The following is a 19,858-nucleotide window of genomic DNA, read 5'->3' as shown; positions in this document are numbered from 1 at the left end:
TGCAGCCTCAACTTAAGGTGGCTCCCGGCCTGGCTTTTTACAGGCACAGGCCCCAGCTGACTGCACAACCTGGCCTTTGGAAAGGCCATATAGACAGATACCTTTAGCTTCTGCACCCCTCCTTTGCACACCTGTCAACACAACCACATAGGCATTTTCCACAACAGCTCCGCAGCACAAATCCCTTCTGCAGGCAGGCACCTGTGCGCAAGAAATGCGCTCCGCTCCCCACAGCGGACCCATGCTCCCCCACCTTCTCGAATTTCCCCTCTGCAAGCTGCACCCATGGATAGAACATCGCACCTAAATATTTCCATTCTGCACAACGCGGAGCATTTGCACGACCCCCTCCTGACAGCACCACACACAGAGGGATAATTCCCACACACAGCTTGATGGGCACATGTGCAACCCCCCACCCTATATATATATCAGATCTGCATCAGAGGGAATGGCACATGCCTCTTTGTCTATTTGAGCATAGTTGCGCTCCGTGGGCGACAACGTATGGGAATAGAAAGAGATGGGCTTGGCCTGGGCAGGCCTGGTTGTCCTCTTATATACCTGCTGGGATTGACAATCATCTGACCCTCACCCTCACGTGAATCTCATGGCTCTCCGGTAGCTGCCTCTGATCAGTTATCATTTAACTCTTGGGGGAAATAATTAGCATCACACATCATGTGCCTGGAAGTTAAATGTCCAGGCGGCTTCACGGGCAACCCACGGAGCCCACCTCTCGGTGTTTTTCTCCTGCGCTGCACGATAGCTCGCTTTCAGATCCAGGAGAACTTTTAAGGGTCTCTGACCCGGCTCTCTCTTCGCTTCTCACACTTGGCACGTGCTCGGCAGCCGGATGTTGAGGAACGTGGGGCAGGAAGTTTGGGAAGCGTGGCCTCTTTCCCTAGCATGGTCCTCCAGCTGCGCGGGCGGGGAGGTGGGTGGGTGGTAGACTCTCCTCCTCCTCCGTCTCCTCCTCCCCCCTCAGTGGCGCTCTAGGATTGCAGAGGGGGAGCAGCTCTGCTCTCCCCGGACTCCAACTCTCCTTCCCGGACACTCAGCTTGCTGCCCGGCCCTGGTTCCCCGTGCCACTGGCGCCACAGGGTAGAGACGTGCCTGGGGAGAGGAATATTCCCTTTGAAAGAAGGGAAATTTAAGGGATATAAAAAAATCAGGGATAGCAGCGGGAAACAGCTTAGAATAAGGGAGTTTCCTGCAAAAAAAGGGAGACTTGACAGCTATGGTCGCGGAAGGATGCCGTTAACCACTAAAATGATGTATTTATTACACTAACTTTGCAAAACAAAACATAGCTTTTGTCTTGTCTAAATCAATAAGCTAACGTCAGAAGAGTCTGTTGGATCAGGCCAACGGCCCATCTAGTCCAACATCCTGTTCAGCAACTGGTATTCCGAAGCATTACTTCCCCCGATCGTGGAGATAAGAGTATCGGCATCCTGGCTAATCCAGGAGTCTAATTCTCGTATGAATGCGAGCCATCCGAGCTGGGAGATTTATAACCTCAAAACCACAAATTCGATATGTATAATATAGAGGGGAGGGCGGAAGCTGAAGCGTGCAGAACAAAACCCCTACATGGTTACTCGGAAGTAAGGCCCAAAGTGTTCGGTATAACCTCTGTACAGGATAATGTGCAACTAAAGTAAAGCGCGCAGATTGGAGACGAGGCTGAAGGCGCAGTTGACGCTCACTGTACCATGGATGCTTCGGGCGGAGGAGGCGCCTCCCGGTCTCTATGGCTACCGCCCCGTGTTCTATGCCCCACCCTCAATCCCGAACTGCGCTTGTGCACTACGCCAACGTTACGTTACAAACACATAATCCCTCCTCCTCCTCCTGTCCCCTCCCTTCGTCGGTTGAGGATCTGGAAGCTTCTGCGCCATTTCAGTTGGTCTCGGGCGCCATAACAAGCCTGTCGACCTGGCGGCGGCTGTTGACTGTGGAGCGATTTTAACGCGGTTTGTTGTTCGGGGGATATCTGTGTGATTTATTTATTTATTTTATAAAATAAAACGCTTCTGACGACATATTTGAGAGAAAACCGAGCGAGCTTTATTACCAGCCTCGGCTTTTTGTGGAGATTTCAGAGCATATTTTTGTTCTTTCGGCACCTTCCCTTCGTTTCTTTCTTCCGGTCATGGCGGTTACCAACGAAGGTGGGCTCTCCCCTCAGGCACCACCACAAAGCCAGGGTCCATCCACCTGGTACCAGTAAGTCTGAAGCGATTTTTTCCCTCTCCTTTCGCGTGGGGAGGGGACAGCTAAAGACTGTGAGGCGAAGCGGGGCTAATTGAAGGAGACTCTGGAGGCAGTGCGGCTGCCAACACGAGCTTTCTTAAGGCTTCCTTGCTCCTGCGAGAGAGAGAAGCAGGTCAATATTGGCCTCCCGAGGGGGCAGGTACAGGCTGACAAGGGCTGACCCATCTCACTGGGCAGCTGTGAGGACAGAACGGAGCAGACTCGAGCTTGCCATCCAGAGCTACTTGAAGGGCGGGAAGGGAAAAAACCCCGTAACAAATAAACCTGTTATTGGTGGGAGGAAGGCTAAGGCTGATATGGCTCACGACAATTCTGTTAGTTAAAAATAAATAAATCCTTAAAGTGAATCTTCTGTAGGTGTAGGAAGAGTATCTTCGTCGGATTGTGGTGCCAGCCCTCTTTGCTTCAAAACAGGCTTTTGTGGTGTTGCATTTCTTTAACTTGTTTGGAATTGTAACCAAACAAAGCCAAGGAACAAAATAAAAAATAAAACAAAATTCCTTCCAGTAGCACCTAAGTTTGTTCTAGGTATGAGCTTTCGTGTGCATGTACACTTGATTGTAGATGTTCAGGGTCATTCCTTCCTGCCCTTGGCGTTCCCCCGTTTGTTGCTTTCCTTTCCCATAATCCGTTTTGAGACTGTAAAATCCTTGGAGGCAGGCAGGAACCTCTCGTCTCTTTGTATGCAAGCAATGCAGTCGTGCCCATGATTATTCAGAAGTAAGCAAAGTCCTGTTTGCTTCAGTAGGGCTCACTTCCTACTATGTATTGTTCACGGGTGTGGCACTTCGCGAAAGGTAATAAAGGGCTTGGGAAAAGACTGCCAGCTTTAAGTGGAATGGGGGGGAGTGCATGCGTTGGATTGCAACTAATAACTAATTTGTAAGCTGCCCTAGTCTACTGCATGAAGTAAAGTAGTAATTTAAGCATGTTTTTTTGAACAAACGTGTTTTTTCTGTAAACTACCATGAGAGTTCACAAGGGCAGTCTAGTTTTCCATATCCCCCTAAATTAGAACAATAAGCTGTCAGAAACAGCCGAATCCCATGTATGTTTACCAAAAATAAATGTCCAAAGCAGTCTTGAGAATGTTCTTGAATGCTTCCTTTGAAATCAGCAGGGTTTAGTGGTGGTTGGCATTGGCAGGATTGTGCTCTCTTTATTTAGGCACTTGCATACTGTGCACCATGAGTCCTTTTTTGAAAAGCCCAGTAAAATCTGGTTTCTGTTAAGGAGGCTTTTGGAGAAAGTAAAATTATACAGTGTGTGATTAACAGTAGAGAGGAAGTTTTATACAAACACCTGGGAGTAAAGCAATGTTGAAGGTGGGAGTAAAAATGCTTAGAAAAAGACTAGTAACTTGATCCTAACACTTTGAGTATGTTGAAAGTGCATCACATTCACAGTACCTCGCTCAGTATTATGCCCATATTGCAGGGGAAGGACCTGAGAAAGTATTAATTTTTCTGTAGAACGGACTGAAAGAGAATCTTGTAGCTCTTCTTAAATTCTAATAAAATTTATTTTATAAAAGAACTGATTGAATGGTTGTAACTCTTGTTCATAGGAATCCACAGCAGAACCATGGAAGTCCTGAGCAGAATGGGAGTTTTTCAGCACCTATTGGTATGTTGTTTATGGGAATGTATGCCTAGTGTTTGGCTGATTGTTTTATATCTAAAATGTTTCCACCCTGTTTAATAAGTTGCCTGCAATTCAAAGGTGCCTGCTGAATTAGGTGATTCAAGGCTCCAGACAGAACCTCTTTCCTCTATGGTTTGCTAGTGATAAATATTCCTCTATTTAAGGCATTAGAATAATTTTCATACTTTGTGGTAGTAATACAGTACAGTCAATCGTTTTGCTTTGATTATTAATAAATACAAATTAATAAATCAAACTCTTAATGTAGAGAGCAGGATCATAGAACAAAAGGAGTTTGAAGAATTAAGGAAACAGGAGTGATTATACCCTAGTACGATAGATCCAGTGTGTTGTAACTAAAATGGCTGCTGTTATATAACAGCAGCCATCTTGATTGATAAATACTTCATATTGCATACAGTTGAATGCCTCCAGCTCCATAGTGGCTCAAAGTACTAATTTGACCGTTCTGTGATGTGAGTGGGGCATTAGCTTCTAGGATTCAAGCATTTTTGTTTGAAAGGAGGTTCTATGGCTGTCAAATGAAAGATCTGAATCACGCCACTTAAAATCTTTGAGGCATAAGGTTTTTAATGCTTCTGAGTTGACTTGGAAGAAACATTATGCAGTTATGACTTTGTCATACTTCACAATAGCAGAAGTTTTAAATCAAAACTTCCATCTATCCCTCCCTCCCCTAAACAAAGGAACGGGAACTGGGCAACAGAAAGCAGAAGGCACAAGTTTGAAAAATACCGAAAAGCAGAGATCTAGCAAGAAGACAGATGAGATGACAGTCTTTATGGATGACTTGAGTTTGAGTTCACCAAAAGAAAGGTCTCGTTCAAGATCAAGGAGCAGCTGTAGCAGAAGATCTTCTTCAAGATCATCTAGCAGGTCATCTTACTCCACAAGATCAAGTTCGAGCACTTCCGCTTCCTCCAGAAGCTGGAGTAGGTCAAGAAGCAGATCAAGGTTACGTGCTAAAAGGAATTGTTCTTGGAGGTGCAGAAGGTACTCAAGATCTTATTCCAGAAGCCGGTCAAGATCACGTAGCTACAAATACAGAGAAAGATACCATCCTAGATACCATAGGCGATACCGTCGCTCTCCTCCAAGATACAGATCACGGAGTAGGTCTCCTGGAAGACCATGCTATAGAAGATCTTACTCTAGAAGCAGGTCAAGAAGCCGAAGATACTATGGATTTGGAAGAACCATATATCCTGAGGCTTATAGAAGCTGGAGAAGCCGTTCTCGATCAAGATCTCGCAGTAGAACCCCTCTTCGCTTGACTGAAAAAGGTATTGGCAGGTCATAATCTATATTGGTGGAGAAGCATACTAGGATACAGCCATACCTCGGGTTACGAACATGATCTGTGCAGGAGGCGTGTTCACAACCCGCAGCGTTCACAGCCTGAAGTGCCGTATCAGTGCACGCTCGTGACACGATTTGGTGCTTCTGCACATGCGCGTGACATCATTTTGTGTATTTGTGTGAGCGCCGAAACCTGGAAGTAACCCATTCCAGTACTTCCGGGTTTGGCGAGGTACAGAACCCGAAAACGTGAAACCCGCAGCATTCGTAACCCCAGGTATGACTATTTTCAAACTTGGCTATAGAAAAAATACATCCCATCTTAGTTTAAAAAGTCTTGTCTAGAGACTTTTGCTGTACTTTCATTAACTGATAGAAGTAGAGATTTCTTCTCCAAGAATAGCTGTATATTGAAGTTACTGTGGTGCGTTTCGGTTCAGTTCAGGTGTTCAAATCCTTATTTGGTTGTAGAATCACTTGATGTGTTTGGGAAGTCTCTGTCTCAATTCTTTAGTGTACCGTCTTTGAAAATCACCCCTACCCCCAAGTATAAATTGAGCTTTTCTGCTCAGTCATCACTAACTTCCCTTTGTCTTGTACTGTGGAAGTTGTCTGAATTCCTTTTTTGGTGCTTTCAGTTAGTTTTCTATTGCATTTTAAACCCATGTCACCTAGAGGGCTGAGTACCTGCTGTTATTTGTTTTAGAAAAAAGAGAGCTACTGGAAATCGCAAAGGCCAATGCAGCAAAAACTTTGGGGACAGACAATGTGGTCCTGCCAGCCAGCTTGAAAATTGGTACAATATCAAAAGAAAGTGAAAGCCAAATGAGGAGAGTGTAAAGACTGTGGTAAGTGAAATGGTTATTCAGATGCTAAAACTAAATGCTTTGAAAAACTACATAGAGCTAAAATAGAGCTAGCGTTGTTTCATCATTTGAAAATAAATATTTGAAAATATTTTCAAAATGTAGTTACCGTAATATTTTTCAAGTTTGGAAACCAAATGGCAAGTGTCAAATCTTAGCCTGTTGAGGTAAAGTTACCAAGTAATCCTAAACATCTGGGTTCGTTGAAAATGTTCTGATATTTCCTAATTCTTAAATAATAAAATGAATTAAGTATTTTACTAGCTCTTCAATTTACTAGTTGGGGTTCTTTTTCATACGTTTTGCTGACCCAGATAAGGCTAATTTATATGGATGTTAAATTTCAAATGGTGTTCTAATACCTGTCAAATTGTGATGCAACAAAAAGTTCCCAGAAATTCTTTATCTGGACACACAGCGCATTTTACATGCTTTATTTCTGTCTTATAGAAATCATGAATATGGTCTCCAGCACTGATGAAGAAAATCTGGTGGTAACTAAGTGATTGTGGGCTGTAGCTGAGCTAACTTAGGGGAGGGAAATAAAAGCCAAGTTAGCAAAAGCTGTATTATATTACACATTTTCCACAAGATTAGAAAGCTTTTACACAAATGAAATCCTATGGTACTCACTGTGAAATATCAGGGGCTTGTTCCATTTCTAAGTTAAGAAAGAATTTAGACAACTATAAAATGGTATTGGCAGCTCTCCCAAATGTGAAGGGGGAGATGAGAAGAATTGGTCTTCACTTGCAAACAAGATATTCTAATCTCTATAATGCTGATATGTAGGAGTTAATGATGTAACAATTATTTTGATAAAGATATTACACTTCTTCAATTCATCAAATTATCTAGTGAACACAGCATTAAGGAATTAATGAGGTTATACACAATATTTTCTGAAAACAGCAAAGATGAAATCCCCTCTTTAGTAGGCATTCATGCCTCACAATGAAGGAAAGAGCAGGGAAAAGCCTGTTAATCCCACACTTTTTGTTGCACTCTGATGTTTAATCATCGCTTTCTAAGTGTGTAGGGAACTTGTAGTGGTGAGCCTTCTCTTCATGTGTTGGTTCCCCACACACCCTGGAAAATTGTAATGGGGAGGTGAGGCACCTAGATACGAGTCAACCAAAGGTGCATACTTTGAGTCTGATCCTAACCATGTTTATTTTAAAGCCTGATAGCTTTTATTGTAGGTTATTTTCAGATATGCAAGTTCAGGATTACAGCTGTAGTATGTTAGAACAGATTTTGTTCTTTCCTATGAGCTATGTGATCAGCCATGGGTTTAACCCTTTGAACAATCCAGAAAAAATAACAGAAAATGCCAGAAATGGGATCTGAGACTAGTACTACAGTGTGGGACATGGCCTTTCTTGTACCTCTGAGATCAAGAAATTGAACGTATATATATATATATAGAGAGAGAAAGAGTAGTTTAAAGTTCTATTCAGAAGCAAGTACACTGAGTTCAGTGGCACTTCCTTCAAAATAAAAACATGCTTCCAACCTATATTAACATAAGACAGACTTGGTATTGGGGTCTGGAAAAACAAATCCTACATCTCTACTAATACGATGCACATTGTGCTGGATTTTTGTGGAGATTTTATTTCTGATATATGATCTATGTTTAGATATGGATTGAGTAATACATCACAAACATTAAGAGTGGGGATAGAGAAACTGACCCTCCAGATACTGTTTCAATTCCCAATTCAGTCTCAGCCAGTGAACAGGGATTATGCGGGTTATAATCTTAACGTCTGGAGGGCCACTGGCTCCCTATCCCAGTTACAGATAATTCAGCTTTAAATCTGCTTAGAACAGGCATAGGCAAACTCAGCCCTCCAGATGTTTGGGACTACAATTCCCATCCCTGACCACTGGTCCTGTTAGCTAGGGATGATGGGAATTGTAGTCCCAAACATCTGGCAGGCTGGAGTTTGCCTATGCCTGGCTTAGAAGCATAGGACAGGTAGCAATGTGAAGAGTGCTCTAATAGGAATTGAACTTTTTAGTCCTTACCTATGAGCTTTAAAGATTCAAGTGTGGAAGTTTGCACAGGAGTTGATCTTTAAGCAGCTCTGTATGTCTTCATACATTATTCTAATTAGATTACATCTTACAATTTATGTTAATTTTATTTTTCAGAATGCATTGTGGCAGGGTCATTGGCCCTAAAACCAGCAACCTTTTAAAGAAGCCACACTGTCCCCAGGAAAAGACAAGAAAAAAGAGACCCCATCTGGTCAATGGATTCCTGTTGGGAATGAGGATCCTCTAGAGCATGCCAGTACCCATGTTCTGTTTGAGCTGTTGAGGCATTATGGGGTTTGAAATCCTCTCAAAATTCAGGGTTTAAATACAGAATGCTTAAAACTCTATTAATTTGAGATTTGGTTTATTTTCCAGATATACTATGGGAGTTATATAGAGGTCCAGAAATTACAGGTTGGAATCTTATATTTCTGTAAATAACTTTTCATGTGGCTGTAATAAATTACAGGTGGGTAACTTTTCTCCTTGTGAGTCATGTAGCAACTTCTAGTGTTTAATGTGAATGTAGCTTAATTACTGTACTACATACAAAATTATTTTTTCTACACTTTTAATACTTTTCAAGTCAACACTTGTAAAAAGTGTGATTTATGGCTCCTGGTGGTAATTCAGTTGGCTTCTGTAGCTTCCCAAATTCCTATTTAACCTGAACACCACCATATTTTGCAAGTAGCAGAAGGATAAGCAAAGAAAATTCTACTTGTGCTCTTGAAGTGACAAAAGGTTGAATTTTCGGTTGCACAAGGTTAAAATATTTTTTCCCCTGCTGTCTTGTTATGGAACCAGCGTAATTGCTCTCATGCTGCACTTTTAGTTAGAAGTAAAACATTTGCAATGTCAGCTATGACCTTCTGAGCTTGTGCATGTTCCAAGTACAACTGCTAATTGGTAAAAGCCTAGTGCTAGATACATAAATTCAGGGTTTTTTTGTAGTTTGCCCCAAAGGCTTATAATGTTGTAATGCGAATTTAAGTAGACAGCCTTTCAAGCAGAAAGGGCAGGTTGGGGCAAAGTTGATGTCAAATGAACGTAGGTATTAGGTAATCCCTATATTTATGGATGTGTTGCTATTGTTAAATGTGATTAGTTTGTATGACATTTAAGGAGAAAGCTAGATTTTGTGACTTGACTTAAAAGCTAGAGATAAGATCACTTGCACAAGCAGCACCTTTCATTTAATATGCATAAAACTGGACTACATGTATAAAATAAAAACTTTTAAATAAACCTATCCTGAATATTGTGTGACATTTCTGAGCATATATACTTAACAAAAGTGAATGGGATGTTCAAGGCCAAAGAGGCATGAGCAAGCTGCACGTTTCCTCATAACTTTGGTACCTGAAAATGAGGCATTCTTCTGTAAACTTTGTCAACAAAATACCGTATTTTTTGCTCCATAAGACACACTTTTTTCCTCCTAAAAAGTAAGGGGAAATACCTGTGCGTCTTATGGAGCGAATGGTGGTCCCTGGAGCTGAATTGCCCAGGGGCCAAAAGCAGATTGTGCTTTTTATTTTACAAAGAGAAAAGGGAGTGTTGAAAGGACCCCGCTCAGCAGCTGATCAGCTAGAGATCGGGAGAGAGATAAGAGTCCCGGCTCCCTTTCAGCCCCGCCCTCCTTTGTTGAATGTGCTGCAGAGGGAGGTTGTTTGTTTCCCCAGGACATGTGACTGGCTGATTAGATTATCTGTCTGGAAACAGTAGAAATGGCTCCCTTTCCTTAAGATTTTTCAGAAATGTGAGTTAAACCCCATAAAAATGGGGCTTTTCCTCTTTGCTTTTCCCCCTTTGCAAAAGCTTTGCTCTTCCCCCTTTGCAAAAAAAGCTGCAAAACCTTTAGCTGATCCTCCAAAAAAAAAAACCCCAAACCCCAGGGCTTTTCCCTTTGCAAAAAAGCTGCAAAACTTTTAGCTGATCCTCAAAAACAAAACAAAAAACAAAACAAAACAGGGCTTTTAGAGGAGGAAAACCAGAAAAATATTTTTTTTTCTTGTTTCCTCCTCTAAAAATGAGGTGCGCCCTATGGTCCGGAGCGTCCTATGGAGCGAAAAATACGGTACAAAACAACCAACCTAACATCCACTGCAGCAAAGGTAATGTTCAAGGGATGAGGTTGTGTAATGCTAGCACCATCTACTGGAAGCTGAGGGTTTTGCTGTGAGTTGCGTGTTTATTTCTAGGCCTCTACTGTTGCCAACATTTCCTTAATTGTACGACAGGCATCCCCAAACTCTGCCCTCCAGCTGTTTTGGGACTACAACTCCCAGCATCCCTAGCTAACACGTCCAGTAGTCAGGGATGATGGGAATTATAGTCCCAAAACATATGGAGGGCCACGTTTGGGGATGCCTGTTGTACAACATCCAAGCTGAGTCGCCTGCTGCCTTGGAAAGTAAGGGCCTTCAGTAAAAGCAAAGGCATAGCAGAGCAGGTGAACTTTTGTACTACCACTTAAAATAAAAATTGCTTTGGAACTGCAAAGCAAAATTACTGGTATTTGAAAGTTGGAGAACTATGCCCTCTTAACTGAGTTTGACACTGGTGCCTGAGGCATTTTGAATGTTAACATTTATTAAAAATTCGGCTATGAAGCTGAATCTTTAAATATTGTGAAGATGTCTTATGTCATTCATCAAAACCAACTTGGAAAAGAGAAATTTCTTATGGTTTGCTGCTAAAAAACAATCATTTGGTCTATATTGTGTCTTGTAAAAGCACATCTGCAGAAAATCAAATGTTTTTTCCCCACAGTACCTAGCACCCCATTTTTTTCTGCCTGCTCCACCAGCACCTTGCCCAGTATGACCTCTCGCCCCCCACCCTCCCCAGGCTCCCCATTAATTACCTTGGAGATAAGCAGTGCAGCCAAAGGGGCCACCCAAAGCACCCAGCTCAATGAGCCCTCTTGTGAGGTGCTTCGGGCAGTGACCAACTGCGCTCCTGTGTCTGCTCACTATTTGCTGCCCCAAGCAAATAGTTGACTGAATGATTTATTGAGGATCACTGCCTGATCTTTAGTTTCTTCCTAAAGCCAATTCAGTTTCAGAGCTCATTCTTCCTTGTTAGACATGGCATGCACCGGACATCTCTGGTAGCTATTACAAAATTAAATTAACTAGGAACTCTGCCCCTGTTCACTCTGCTCTACAACCCTTCTGACATTCCCTCCATTAAAGCCCCATGAGCTTCCCCTTCCCTCACCAAGCAACTGCTAAGCTTGCTTTTCCCCTTCCCAGACCCATGTTTGAAGCCACTTCTACAACCCTGCTTTACACCTGCTTTCACCCACATCCATGCCTTTTTTGTGCAACCCCTTACTTGCACACAACACATCCCCATGGTAACCTGCATCTTCTGCCATCCACACATTGCAACTACTAAACAGCCTTTTAATCTGCCCAATTACAAAGTCACCATCCCCTATTCTTCAGTCGCTTTCATCTTCACCCACTTCACCTTCTCTTTTTCCCTCTGCCATTTTTTCAACCCTTGCACACTATTTTCATGCCTTATTACCTCAAGCCCCTTTTTCCACACCCAGTTATTACATTCACCCCTTTTCCATTTTTTAAACTCCTGCATGTACCCCAGCTGATACATTACTGTATGTTTGTGATGCATACATAGTATCTTAAGACCAAACCTGTCAGTTGTACATACATGGGTTTTTGCTTGTTAATAAAATACCTCATTTTATTATCTACATTGAATCTGGAACTTCATGTTGGAAGACAACACATGCGAACAGGGTTGAAATACATTTGGGAAGGTGCTATGGAATATTTGAGGGTTCTGCATCCTTTGTGGCAATTTTCTTAGGTATAGAGGGTGATTTTGGGCAGATTTTGCCACTTTAATTAGGTGAGTCATCCTTCCTAATTGATTCAGGTTAGATTCAGCCTGCTCTCTTCTGGCTTCTTTCTGCACCCTCAGGAAAGGAATATTTAAAGTAAGCGCCTACTGTTCTAGTTGGTAATCACTTTCCAGTTTCTTATAGCCACACTGATAACCGTTAAGAAAACTAAACTTTTTTATTTCAAATACAAGAACTGTGTGTGTATTGACAGTTATCAAAATTCATCAATAGGTGCCACTGGCCAGACTGCAGAATATCTGGTATGTGATGCCAGGTTTTACATACGTGTCTGGCAAATTTAGCAGCAGCTTCTCTAGCCTTTCCTTGCCCTATTGGGCATTGTTGTGAGCTTGGACAACTCTTGTTACACAGTGGTATCTCAGGTTACAGACTCCACTAACCCAGAAATAGTACTTTGGGTTAAGAACTTTGCTTCAAGATGTGGACAGAAATTGTGTGACGGCAGTGGGAGCCCCATTAGCTAAAGTGGTACCTCAGGTTAAGAACAGTTTCAGGTTAAGAACGTACCTCCAGAACGAATTAAGTTCTTAACCCGAGGTACCACTGTATTCTGCAGTCCTCCTGCATACGTACCAGGGAATAAAACACAGGTTATGTATCGGTGGGCATGCAGGAGGGACTCAAGTCCATTTTCCCCCCAGGTGCCATTTTCCCCTTATGACTTGTATCACATGATCCTCTTCAATGATTTAGCTATTCCCTTCTGAGGCACAGGATAGCAGCCACAAAACTCCATTTCCACCCACCTCCAAGTTAGGGAGGGTTCATTCATTGCTTAGGATTCCCTTTTCCCTTTTTGATCCTTCTAAACTGCTCTTTCATTAACATGGAAACTGGAGGGAGTTGCCAGTTATTGTAGGTTTAATCACTTGTCTCTGCCGCTCCTAGGCATTGAGAGGTATGAAGCCATTTGTCTTCTATGGGCCTCCTGCTTGTCCACTTGAATGAACAAATTTTTTCAACAAAAGCAATATTGGAGAGCTGGGTACATATACAAAATTTTTGGATTTCTAAAAGCATAAACCCCATATTGTTGAATGATGCTCTGGTGCCTAACCATGTCTGGCTATTTAGGATTAAGTTACTCCCATTTGCTTCAAAGGCAGGGCTATGGAAATGATTTGCCTGCTTTGGAAATAACAGCCCTAACTCTTCATATTTTTCTTTGTAGCACCATTTGGCTCCTTTACCACCAGCACACAAACCAGGCAAAGTTCTGTACTACCCGATTTACCACAAGAACGGGGTGAGGATCCTCCAGCCAGTGGCCAAGGTTTTCATCTCCCCAAACCTGGTGGGCCAAATTGGACAGGTGGGCCCCACTAGTTCGAACATCAAAGTGCAGGTAGAAGTTTGTAGTGGAATCCAGTTAAAAGGGAAAACCTTTTAGCTGGGTTTCTCTGCAAACCCCATCCTGAATCAGGAAGATGTTGGCAAGGAATCCTGCCAAGCTGAGCAGGTTGACCCCTGCTCATCAGCTTTCTGTCTTGGCTACAGACGCCTGTTCCCTGCTGGGACTATGTGTGCATAACCAACGGAGGGTTTAATTCAGCCCTCTTGCCCATCAACTAAAATCTTAACTGTTGACAAACAGGTGGGTATGGCTTGGAATATGACTTCACAGGCCAAACAGAAACCTGGTGAGTCAAAATTAATCCATCTTTTTAAAGTTTTACATAGTTGGATAACTAATTTAATCAAACCAACATACAATTTACAGGTTTACATTTGAGCTTGAGTAAAAATGCATACTTTTTACCATATACAAAGGCAGTGGTTTTCATAGAAACCTCAGGTACATTAAAAAAAAAACCTGAAACAAATTTGCTTTAGCTGGAACCTAGACTTAAGATATGAAAAGGAACAGAAAAGGGGTTCTCTGCCAAAATTAAAATGATTTGTTTTCTATTTATGTTCAAGGCAAATTTGTTCTTGAGGAGCAATACTTCTTGGACAAGCTTAATGTTAGTACTACCTTGGTTTACAATTTAAGGTGCTTTTGCAAAACAGGTTTTACACTTAAGGAATTTTTGAAAAAGCAGGCCGGCTACAGTGCTGATCCTGCCTCTGGAACTTTCTAGCTTAGACAGCTGTTCCTCTTTCCAAGTTCTGTTTAATCTCTGCAGTATATTTCCCATAGAACCTCTCAGCCTTCTTGTTGAACTTGGCATTTCTCTCATTAATGTAGTCAATATCTGCATCATCATTGTATGATCGTCTCCGGCTGTATTTTTCACGTTTTTGGATTCTGGAAGGAAAATGAATGCAGTGAGACTGTGCCTAATGCAAACATCTGTTCAAGGACGATTTTTCTTTTCCCCCCACCACTACTTTTTCAGCTCCAAATGCGCGAAGAAGTTTAAATAAGAATTAAAGTCAACAGAATTAAATAACCGAATTAAAGTCAATTAAGAGTCAAATTGTCAAAAAACCCAAATAGCAGGAGGCTATTTAAAAGACCTGACTACTTTAAAAGACTATTTTAAAATGTTTTTGAAAAAAAGGAGAACAGAGAGACAGATGGAGTTTCAATGGAACAGCCTCCCAGGTTTTGAGGTTATGGCTGAAAAAGCTTTGATACTCATAAGGATGAACTGAATGGCTGAAAAGGGTGGAAGCTGGAGCTGGACTTCATAAACTGATCTCAACATTTGTTTGTGTGCGGTGGGTAGGTGGGGGTATCAGACAGGACAAGATGCCCACAAAGTTCTTTTAAGAAGCTCCGACATTGTAATTAGTCAATGTTTCATACTTACTGTTTTTCAAGATCCGAAACCATTCTATCAACCCCTTCTTTACATGGCACATGTGTTCCGTGGAGAAGGCTATTTGAAGTCGGAAATAAATCTTCGCCACTGAATGAGGGGGGGAAACCCAGACACTTTAACCAGTCCATTATTGACAGTATTAAAATACATGTCTTCTAGATTTCATGCCCAGCAAGTCTCTAATCAACTAATGGGGGCAAGAGATTTCCCTACTGAAACAAGTATAGTAATACCTCCCCGAACGTCCGTCATGTCTGGAGTCCATTCTGGCGAATGTCTGCGGCAAACCCGGAAGTACTAGAACGGGTACTTCCTGGTTTGCCGCATGCGCGGAAGCGCAAACTGCTCCGCACGCATGCGCAGAAGCGGCGCTTCGCCCTGCATCCTTTTCAGCTAGCGGCTGGGGCTCTGGAACGGATCCCGGGCACAAAAGGAGGTATGACTGTAGCCAGACATTGTGTATAGATGGGCTTTGTAGACACTCGAACTCAAGACGCAAGGGAAAAACATGCTAAGAGGAAGGCACACTTGGCAAATCCACACCGTGATCAACTCCCCCCACCCAGAAACAAATGTCCCCACTGTGGAAGGATGTGTAGATTCAGAATTGGCCTTCACAGTCACTTACGGACTCATTGTTAAAACCGTGTTTATGGAAGACAATCTTACTCGGCTACGAGTGATCGCCAAAGCAGAATAGACAGTTGCGTTGACCTTCTGAGGCTTAGATGGGATCTTTCCATTTATTCCTGCCACAGCAGGTTTTCTCACAAGGGTCCAGTTGATACAATCACCCAAGTGCAGATGGTCCTGCTGCTCTTCCTCAGAGCAGTTGCAACCGATTACCATTCTGCAAGAAGTGGAAGTGCACAGCATGCCTGGCAGCAGCAGCAGCAGTGAGTGGAAATGGCCATTCTTTGCCGCCTGCTGCTGCAGCTGCACCTCTACCTCACAAGGCATTTGGAACCGATGGCCTCTGTGAAGGACAAGGAGGAACCCAGCTCCTTCAAGTTATTCTCCAAGGTACCAGAACACTTATGTCTTTTCTTAAGATGCTGTATTAATCATTGCATTTGTATGCTTTTTAGAATTGTAAGTCACTCTGACACACTTGATGTAAGTGACAAATAAATGTTAATAATGCTCATACTAATAATATGGGGCAGACAAAATAAGAGTTACCTTTCTTCTCTGAGTTTTTCATATTTCTCCAGGTCAGGTCTGATCTGCTTGGTCAACCTCTGGTACTGGCGTAACTGGGCTGCTGCATAATCTATGAAGTAAAAAAAAAAAAATCTATTGTACTACTAAACATAATCACTTGTTTAAAAAGCTTTTGATTTTATTCACACTCAATGGCTGGATGGGGCCAAACACCTTCTTACCAGAAAATCCAAGATCAGGATTTTTCTTCTTCCTCTTCCTCTCAAATCGTTCAGCATCCTCTGCGCTGATTTCTAACAACTTCACTCTCTCATAATCTTCTCCTTTTGCCACACACTCCTAGCACACAGCAAGAACATTTTGATATTTTGAAACAGGGGTTCTCTTTCAGCACAGTGAACTTTCCCAAAGCTAAATGAGTTCTGCCTGTCAAAATATAACCAAGACTGTACTCCCATGTACAGTTACTGAGGGATGCACTCTGGCTCCTGCCATTGGTAAGAGACTTCCCAAGAATATCATCAAGGGGGAGACCAACCTGGCCACATCCATTGGCCAGGGAAGGGACAACTGTTTGCTTACCTTTTTCTTTTCCTCCACTTTTAGTTCCCATTCTAAACGTGCCTTTTTTGCTTCCCAGTTTGTTGGCAATTTCAGCCTTTTATCTTCCTCCACAACCTCCTGATGATTTAACTTGCGGGCTTCATTCTTTTAAAAAGGAGAAGAAACCAGAAAGATGTTTAGAAAACAGAGTTTACTACAAGGAAAACAAACATGCTAAAGAAGATCACCCTCTAGGGCAGGTGTCTCTAAGTCAGAAATCTTTGATCCACCATTTGTTGCTGATCTAAAACTCCCATCGGCTGCAGCCAGCATGGTCAATGACCAGGAATGCTGGAAATTGTAGTTTACCAACATCTGGAGGGCTAAAGGTTCCCCACACCTGATTTAAGGCATCAGAAAATTTCCCAAACCAAACTGAAATTTTTCTGACTCAAACCTGCATTTTAAAAACCCATTTTAGTGGAGCCCCTAAGCAATTGTTAGGATGTAAATTATCATGCTGGCTTACTGTTACCTATACACTCCCTCCAAGCTAACAAGCAGGGACCAGAACTGTTAGCACCAACACCATAATGAGAGTTCTCACCCTTTTCAAATGAAGCTCTCTGAATTTCCTAAGTCGCTCCTCTCTCTTCTGTGCAGCCATCTCTTCAGTTGTAATGGAAGCAGGTTCTTCTGATGTGTCAGAAGTAGCCTGAAAAGCCACCCACACGTTAGAAAAGAATATAAGGAACAGTTATAGTCTCAGCACCATGGAAAAGTTTTATCAAGACATCAAAAAAGCATTATGCATGCACATTTCCACAAGAACAATGTAGGACCACAGAAGCTTTCAAGCTATGTCCTTAGTAAGCCTTCCTTAGCAGTAACAACAACAAAAGAGGAAGCTCAATGATGATATTTATAGCACACCTCACCTATCATGTTAGGCAGACTGAAAAATAGAGAAAGTGATCATGACCCCTAAACACAAGAGTACAAGAAAAAGCAAAACCCATGAAAATAGCCCCCAGTGCTGGCAATGCATGTTCAGTTGCAACAAGGCAGCTGAACTACTTGGAATGGTCATGATGCCACATACTGGTGAAACTCAAAAAATTAGAATATCGTGGAAAGGTTCATTTCTTTCAGTAATTCAACTTCAAAGGTGAAACTAATATATGAGATACACTCATGACATGCAAAGCAAGATATGTCAAGCCTTTATTTGTTATAATTGTGATGATTATGGCGTACAGCTGATGAGAACCCCAAATTAACAATTTCAACTTTGGGGTTTTCATCAGCGGTGTGTCATAATAGTAAGCAAAGGCTTGACATACCTCGCTTTGCATGTCATGAGTCTATCTCATATATTAAAACTCCAGTAGCTAATGAAACCATTGCTTACATAGATGGACTTTCCCACGATGTTCTAATTTTTTGAGTTTCACCTGTACATTATAGTGTTCCCAACAGGGTGGATTTGATTTAAATCAAACTGATTTAAATCACGATTTAAATCACTAGTCAGTAAGGCTTGATTTAAATCACAGTTTTCTACATAAAGACTAATTCTTGCTGGTATAACTTTAATATGCAAGTAGATGAAGATTTTTAGAATAACAACTTTTCATATTAGTTTTTTATCCCCAGTTTAATAGGTTAATCATTCATATTTGGACAACTTTTCTGTTGTACTTAGGAAGGAGAAAAATAATCATTACCTTAATAATAACAATTTAAATAGATTTATTAGATCCATTCCACTCCAAACAATCAGAAAAATATTGTTTCTATTCTATTCACTGAACTTCTTGAAACTTAACACTGAAGGGGTTGATTCTATATTCATAGGTTTGTAGAACAATAGGATTAAGGTCTTTTTCTCAACTCTGTTCATGTTATAACATTTTTGCTGTGAAGAAGAGGCATGTGATCTCTGCTGAGTCAAATTCAGTTTTGAGAACTGCAAAAGTAAACCAAGCATCTGTGAAATATCTTGTAGGCAGAGAAACTGCCCAATAATCATACAAAAACCTCTGGAAGAGCATAAATAACATTGTGAATGGATTAATGGAATTTATTTACCAAAAAAATTAAACATATACAGCCTTATTCTACATAATTAAAAAACTAATCTTTATTTCATGATTGAGTAACCTTTGGATGGTAATATATTTTCCCCAAAAAGCATTTTATTTTAAAAAATCCGATTTAAATAAAAAAAATCCGATTTTTATCCACCCTGGTTCTCAACACAGACCTCCTTCTGCTGTCTGCATTAAGGCAGCTATGGAAAAGCTTTTAGAGAAGCTGCAGAAAAGATCAAACTGGAATTCTCTACAACATTATTTCACACGGCTCTATTTAGGGTGACATTGCAATTTTAATTATTTTAAGTTAACCCGAGTAATTTGTATGAATTAGAAGCATAGGCTATAAACTCTTATATAAGGAAATCAATAAACATCCCCTCCCTGACAATGCCAGAGCCATTTCCCGTCCGTGCTGTACCTCCTGCAGCAGTGGCAAGAGAGACAAAAAGAGATTGAAAGATCCGGCTTTCCCCATCTTCAAAAACATCCCTTCGCCATCAGCTCCTGCCTCGGGGTCCTCAGCACTTCTTCACCTCCAGGTCCACCCCTTTATATACCACCCCCTCCTCTCAAACCTCTCCCTTCCCCGCCTCCCCCAGCTCAGAGGCGCCCTTAGCCGTGAAGCTTCCTCATCCTTCTCCTTTCCTGGTCGGTCACTTTCTCCCCAACACTCTCCTCTCCTCTCCTCTCACCATCCCAGGCGAAGAAACACCATGATCCTCTACCGCCGCCATTTTCCTCTTGCCCTGTTCGTAAACACCGAAGCTACTTCCTGGCTTTTCCCTCTCCCCGTTCCGCCTCTCCTAATGACGCCTAGACTGTAAAAGGAACAAACAGTAAAAGGGGGCGGGACAGCGCACGTATTAAGGAAACGCATGCGCAGTCTCTGTCGGCCTCGTGAGCGGCCGCCGCTCGTCGCAGTTGTGCTGCAGCGCCGCCGCAAGACTGAGGAAGGAACTGCATCGCATAGCAAAAAAAGAAAAAATGCGTGAGAGTAGGCCTATGGACTGTATTAAGAAAGGTATGTTAAAAGTCAGGGACAGGGTTACCAAATGGGCACAGCAGACCCACTTCCTGTAATTCAAATCAAGAGCACCTATTTAATGAATTTTAAATCCCACTCAAAAGTCATTACTGTACCCATAAAAATGCATTCCTCCCCCCCCCCCGCCAAGCTATGCTTACAAATGAACATGGGATGGCAGTATAGTTCTAAGTATTCATCCA

At 42.0% G+C, this 19,858-nt stretch overlaps 2 protein-coding genes across 5 annotated transcripts; one reads left to right on the top strand and one right to left on the bottom strand.

Moving 5' to 3' along the window:
• Positions 1–1,882: 1,882 nt before the first annotated feature.
• RSRP1 (arginine and serine rich protein 1) lies at positions 1,883–9,420 on the top strand. Of its 3 annotated transcripts, XR_004427178.1 has the most exons (6): positions 1,884–2,232; positions 3,848–3,906; positions 4,632–5,228; positions 5,951–6,092; positions 6,561–6,604; positions 8,271–9,420. XR_004427178.1 is itself a non-coding variant. In XM_033157791.1 (5 exons), exons 1-4 carry the CDS (start codon positions 2,159–2,161, stop codon positions 6,082–6,084), a joined length of 864 nt encoding a protein of 287 aa, XP_033013682.1. In that variant the 5' UTR covers positions 1,883–2,158; the 3' UTR covers positions 6,085–6,092; positions 8,271–9,420. The 3 variants fall into 3 exon arrangements, 2 of the variants coding, with proteins under 2 accessions (XP_033013682.1, XP_033013681.1); XM_033157791.1 differs by lacking the exon at positions 6,561–6,604 and having other exon boundaries at positions 1,883–2,232; XM_033157790.1 differs by lacking the exon at positions 8,271–9,420 and having other exon boundaries at positions 1,883–2,232; positions 6,561–6,716.
• Positions 9,421–13,712: 4,292 nt separating this feature from the next.
• SYF2 (SYF2 pre-mRNA splicing factor) lies at positions 13,713–19,446 on the bottom strand. Of its 2 annotated transcripts, XM_033157787.1 has the most exons (8): positions 19,324–19,417; positions 17,466–17,487; positions 17,140–17,247; positions 16,572–16,697; positions 16,211–16,328; positions 16,008–16,098; positions 14,814–14,912; positions 13,713–14,305 (listed from the first exon to the last, which is right to left on the bottom strand). In XM_033157787.1, the coding sequence occupies exons 1-8, from the start codon at positions 19,344–19,346 to the stop codon at positions 14,140–14,142; spliced, it is 753 nt and encodes a 250-aa protein (XP_033013678.1). In that variant the 5' UTR covers positions 19,347–19,417; the 3' UTR covers positions 13,713–14,139. The 2 variants fall into 2 exon arrangements, with proteins under 2 accessions (XP_033013678.1, XP_033013679.1); XM_033157788.1 differs by lacking the exon at positions 17,466–17,487 and having other exon boundaries at positions 19,324–19,446.
• Positions 19,447–19,858: the final 412 nt, after the last annotated feature.

This window comes from Lacerta agilis, chromosome 8 (assembly GCF_009819535.1).
Source record: "Lacerta agilis isolate rLacAgi1 chromosome 8, rLacAgi1.pri, whole genome shotgun sequence".
Taxonomy (NCBI): domain Eukaryota; kingdom Metazoa; phylum Chordata; class Lepidosauria; order Squamata; family Lacertidae; genus Lacerta; species Lacerta agilis.
This window is presented reverse-complemented; position numbering and strand designations above follow the sequence as displayed.

Excerpts from the sequence above, each read along its gene's own strand:
- RSRP1 (XM_033157791.1), top strand. The coding sequence starts at position 2,159 with ATGGCGGTTACCAACGAAGGTGGGCTCTCCCCTCAGGCACCACCACAA. Across the intron at positions 2,233-3,847 it reads GGTCCATCCACCTGGTACCA|GAATCCACAGCAGAACCATG; the intron begins GTAAGTCTGAAG and ends TCTTGTTCATAG. Across the intron at positions 3,907-4,631 it reads GAGTTTTTCAGCACCTATTG|GAACGGGAACTGGGCAACAG; the intron begins GTATGTTGTTTA and ends CCCTAAACAAAG.
- SYF2 (XM_033157787.1), bottom strand. The coding sequence starts at position 19,346 with ATGGTGTTTCTTCGCCTGGGATG. Across the intron at positions 17,488-19,323 it reads GTGTTTCTTCGCCTGGGATG|TCTGCCTAACATGATAGGTG; the intron begins GTGAGAGGAGAG and ends TCTATTTTTCAG. Across the intron at positions 16,698-17,139 it reads GAGAGCTTCATTTGAAAAGG|AATGAAGCCCGCAAGTTAAA; the intron begins GTGAGAACTCTC and ends CCTTTTTAAAAG.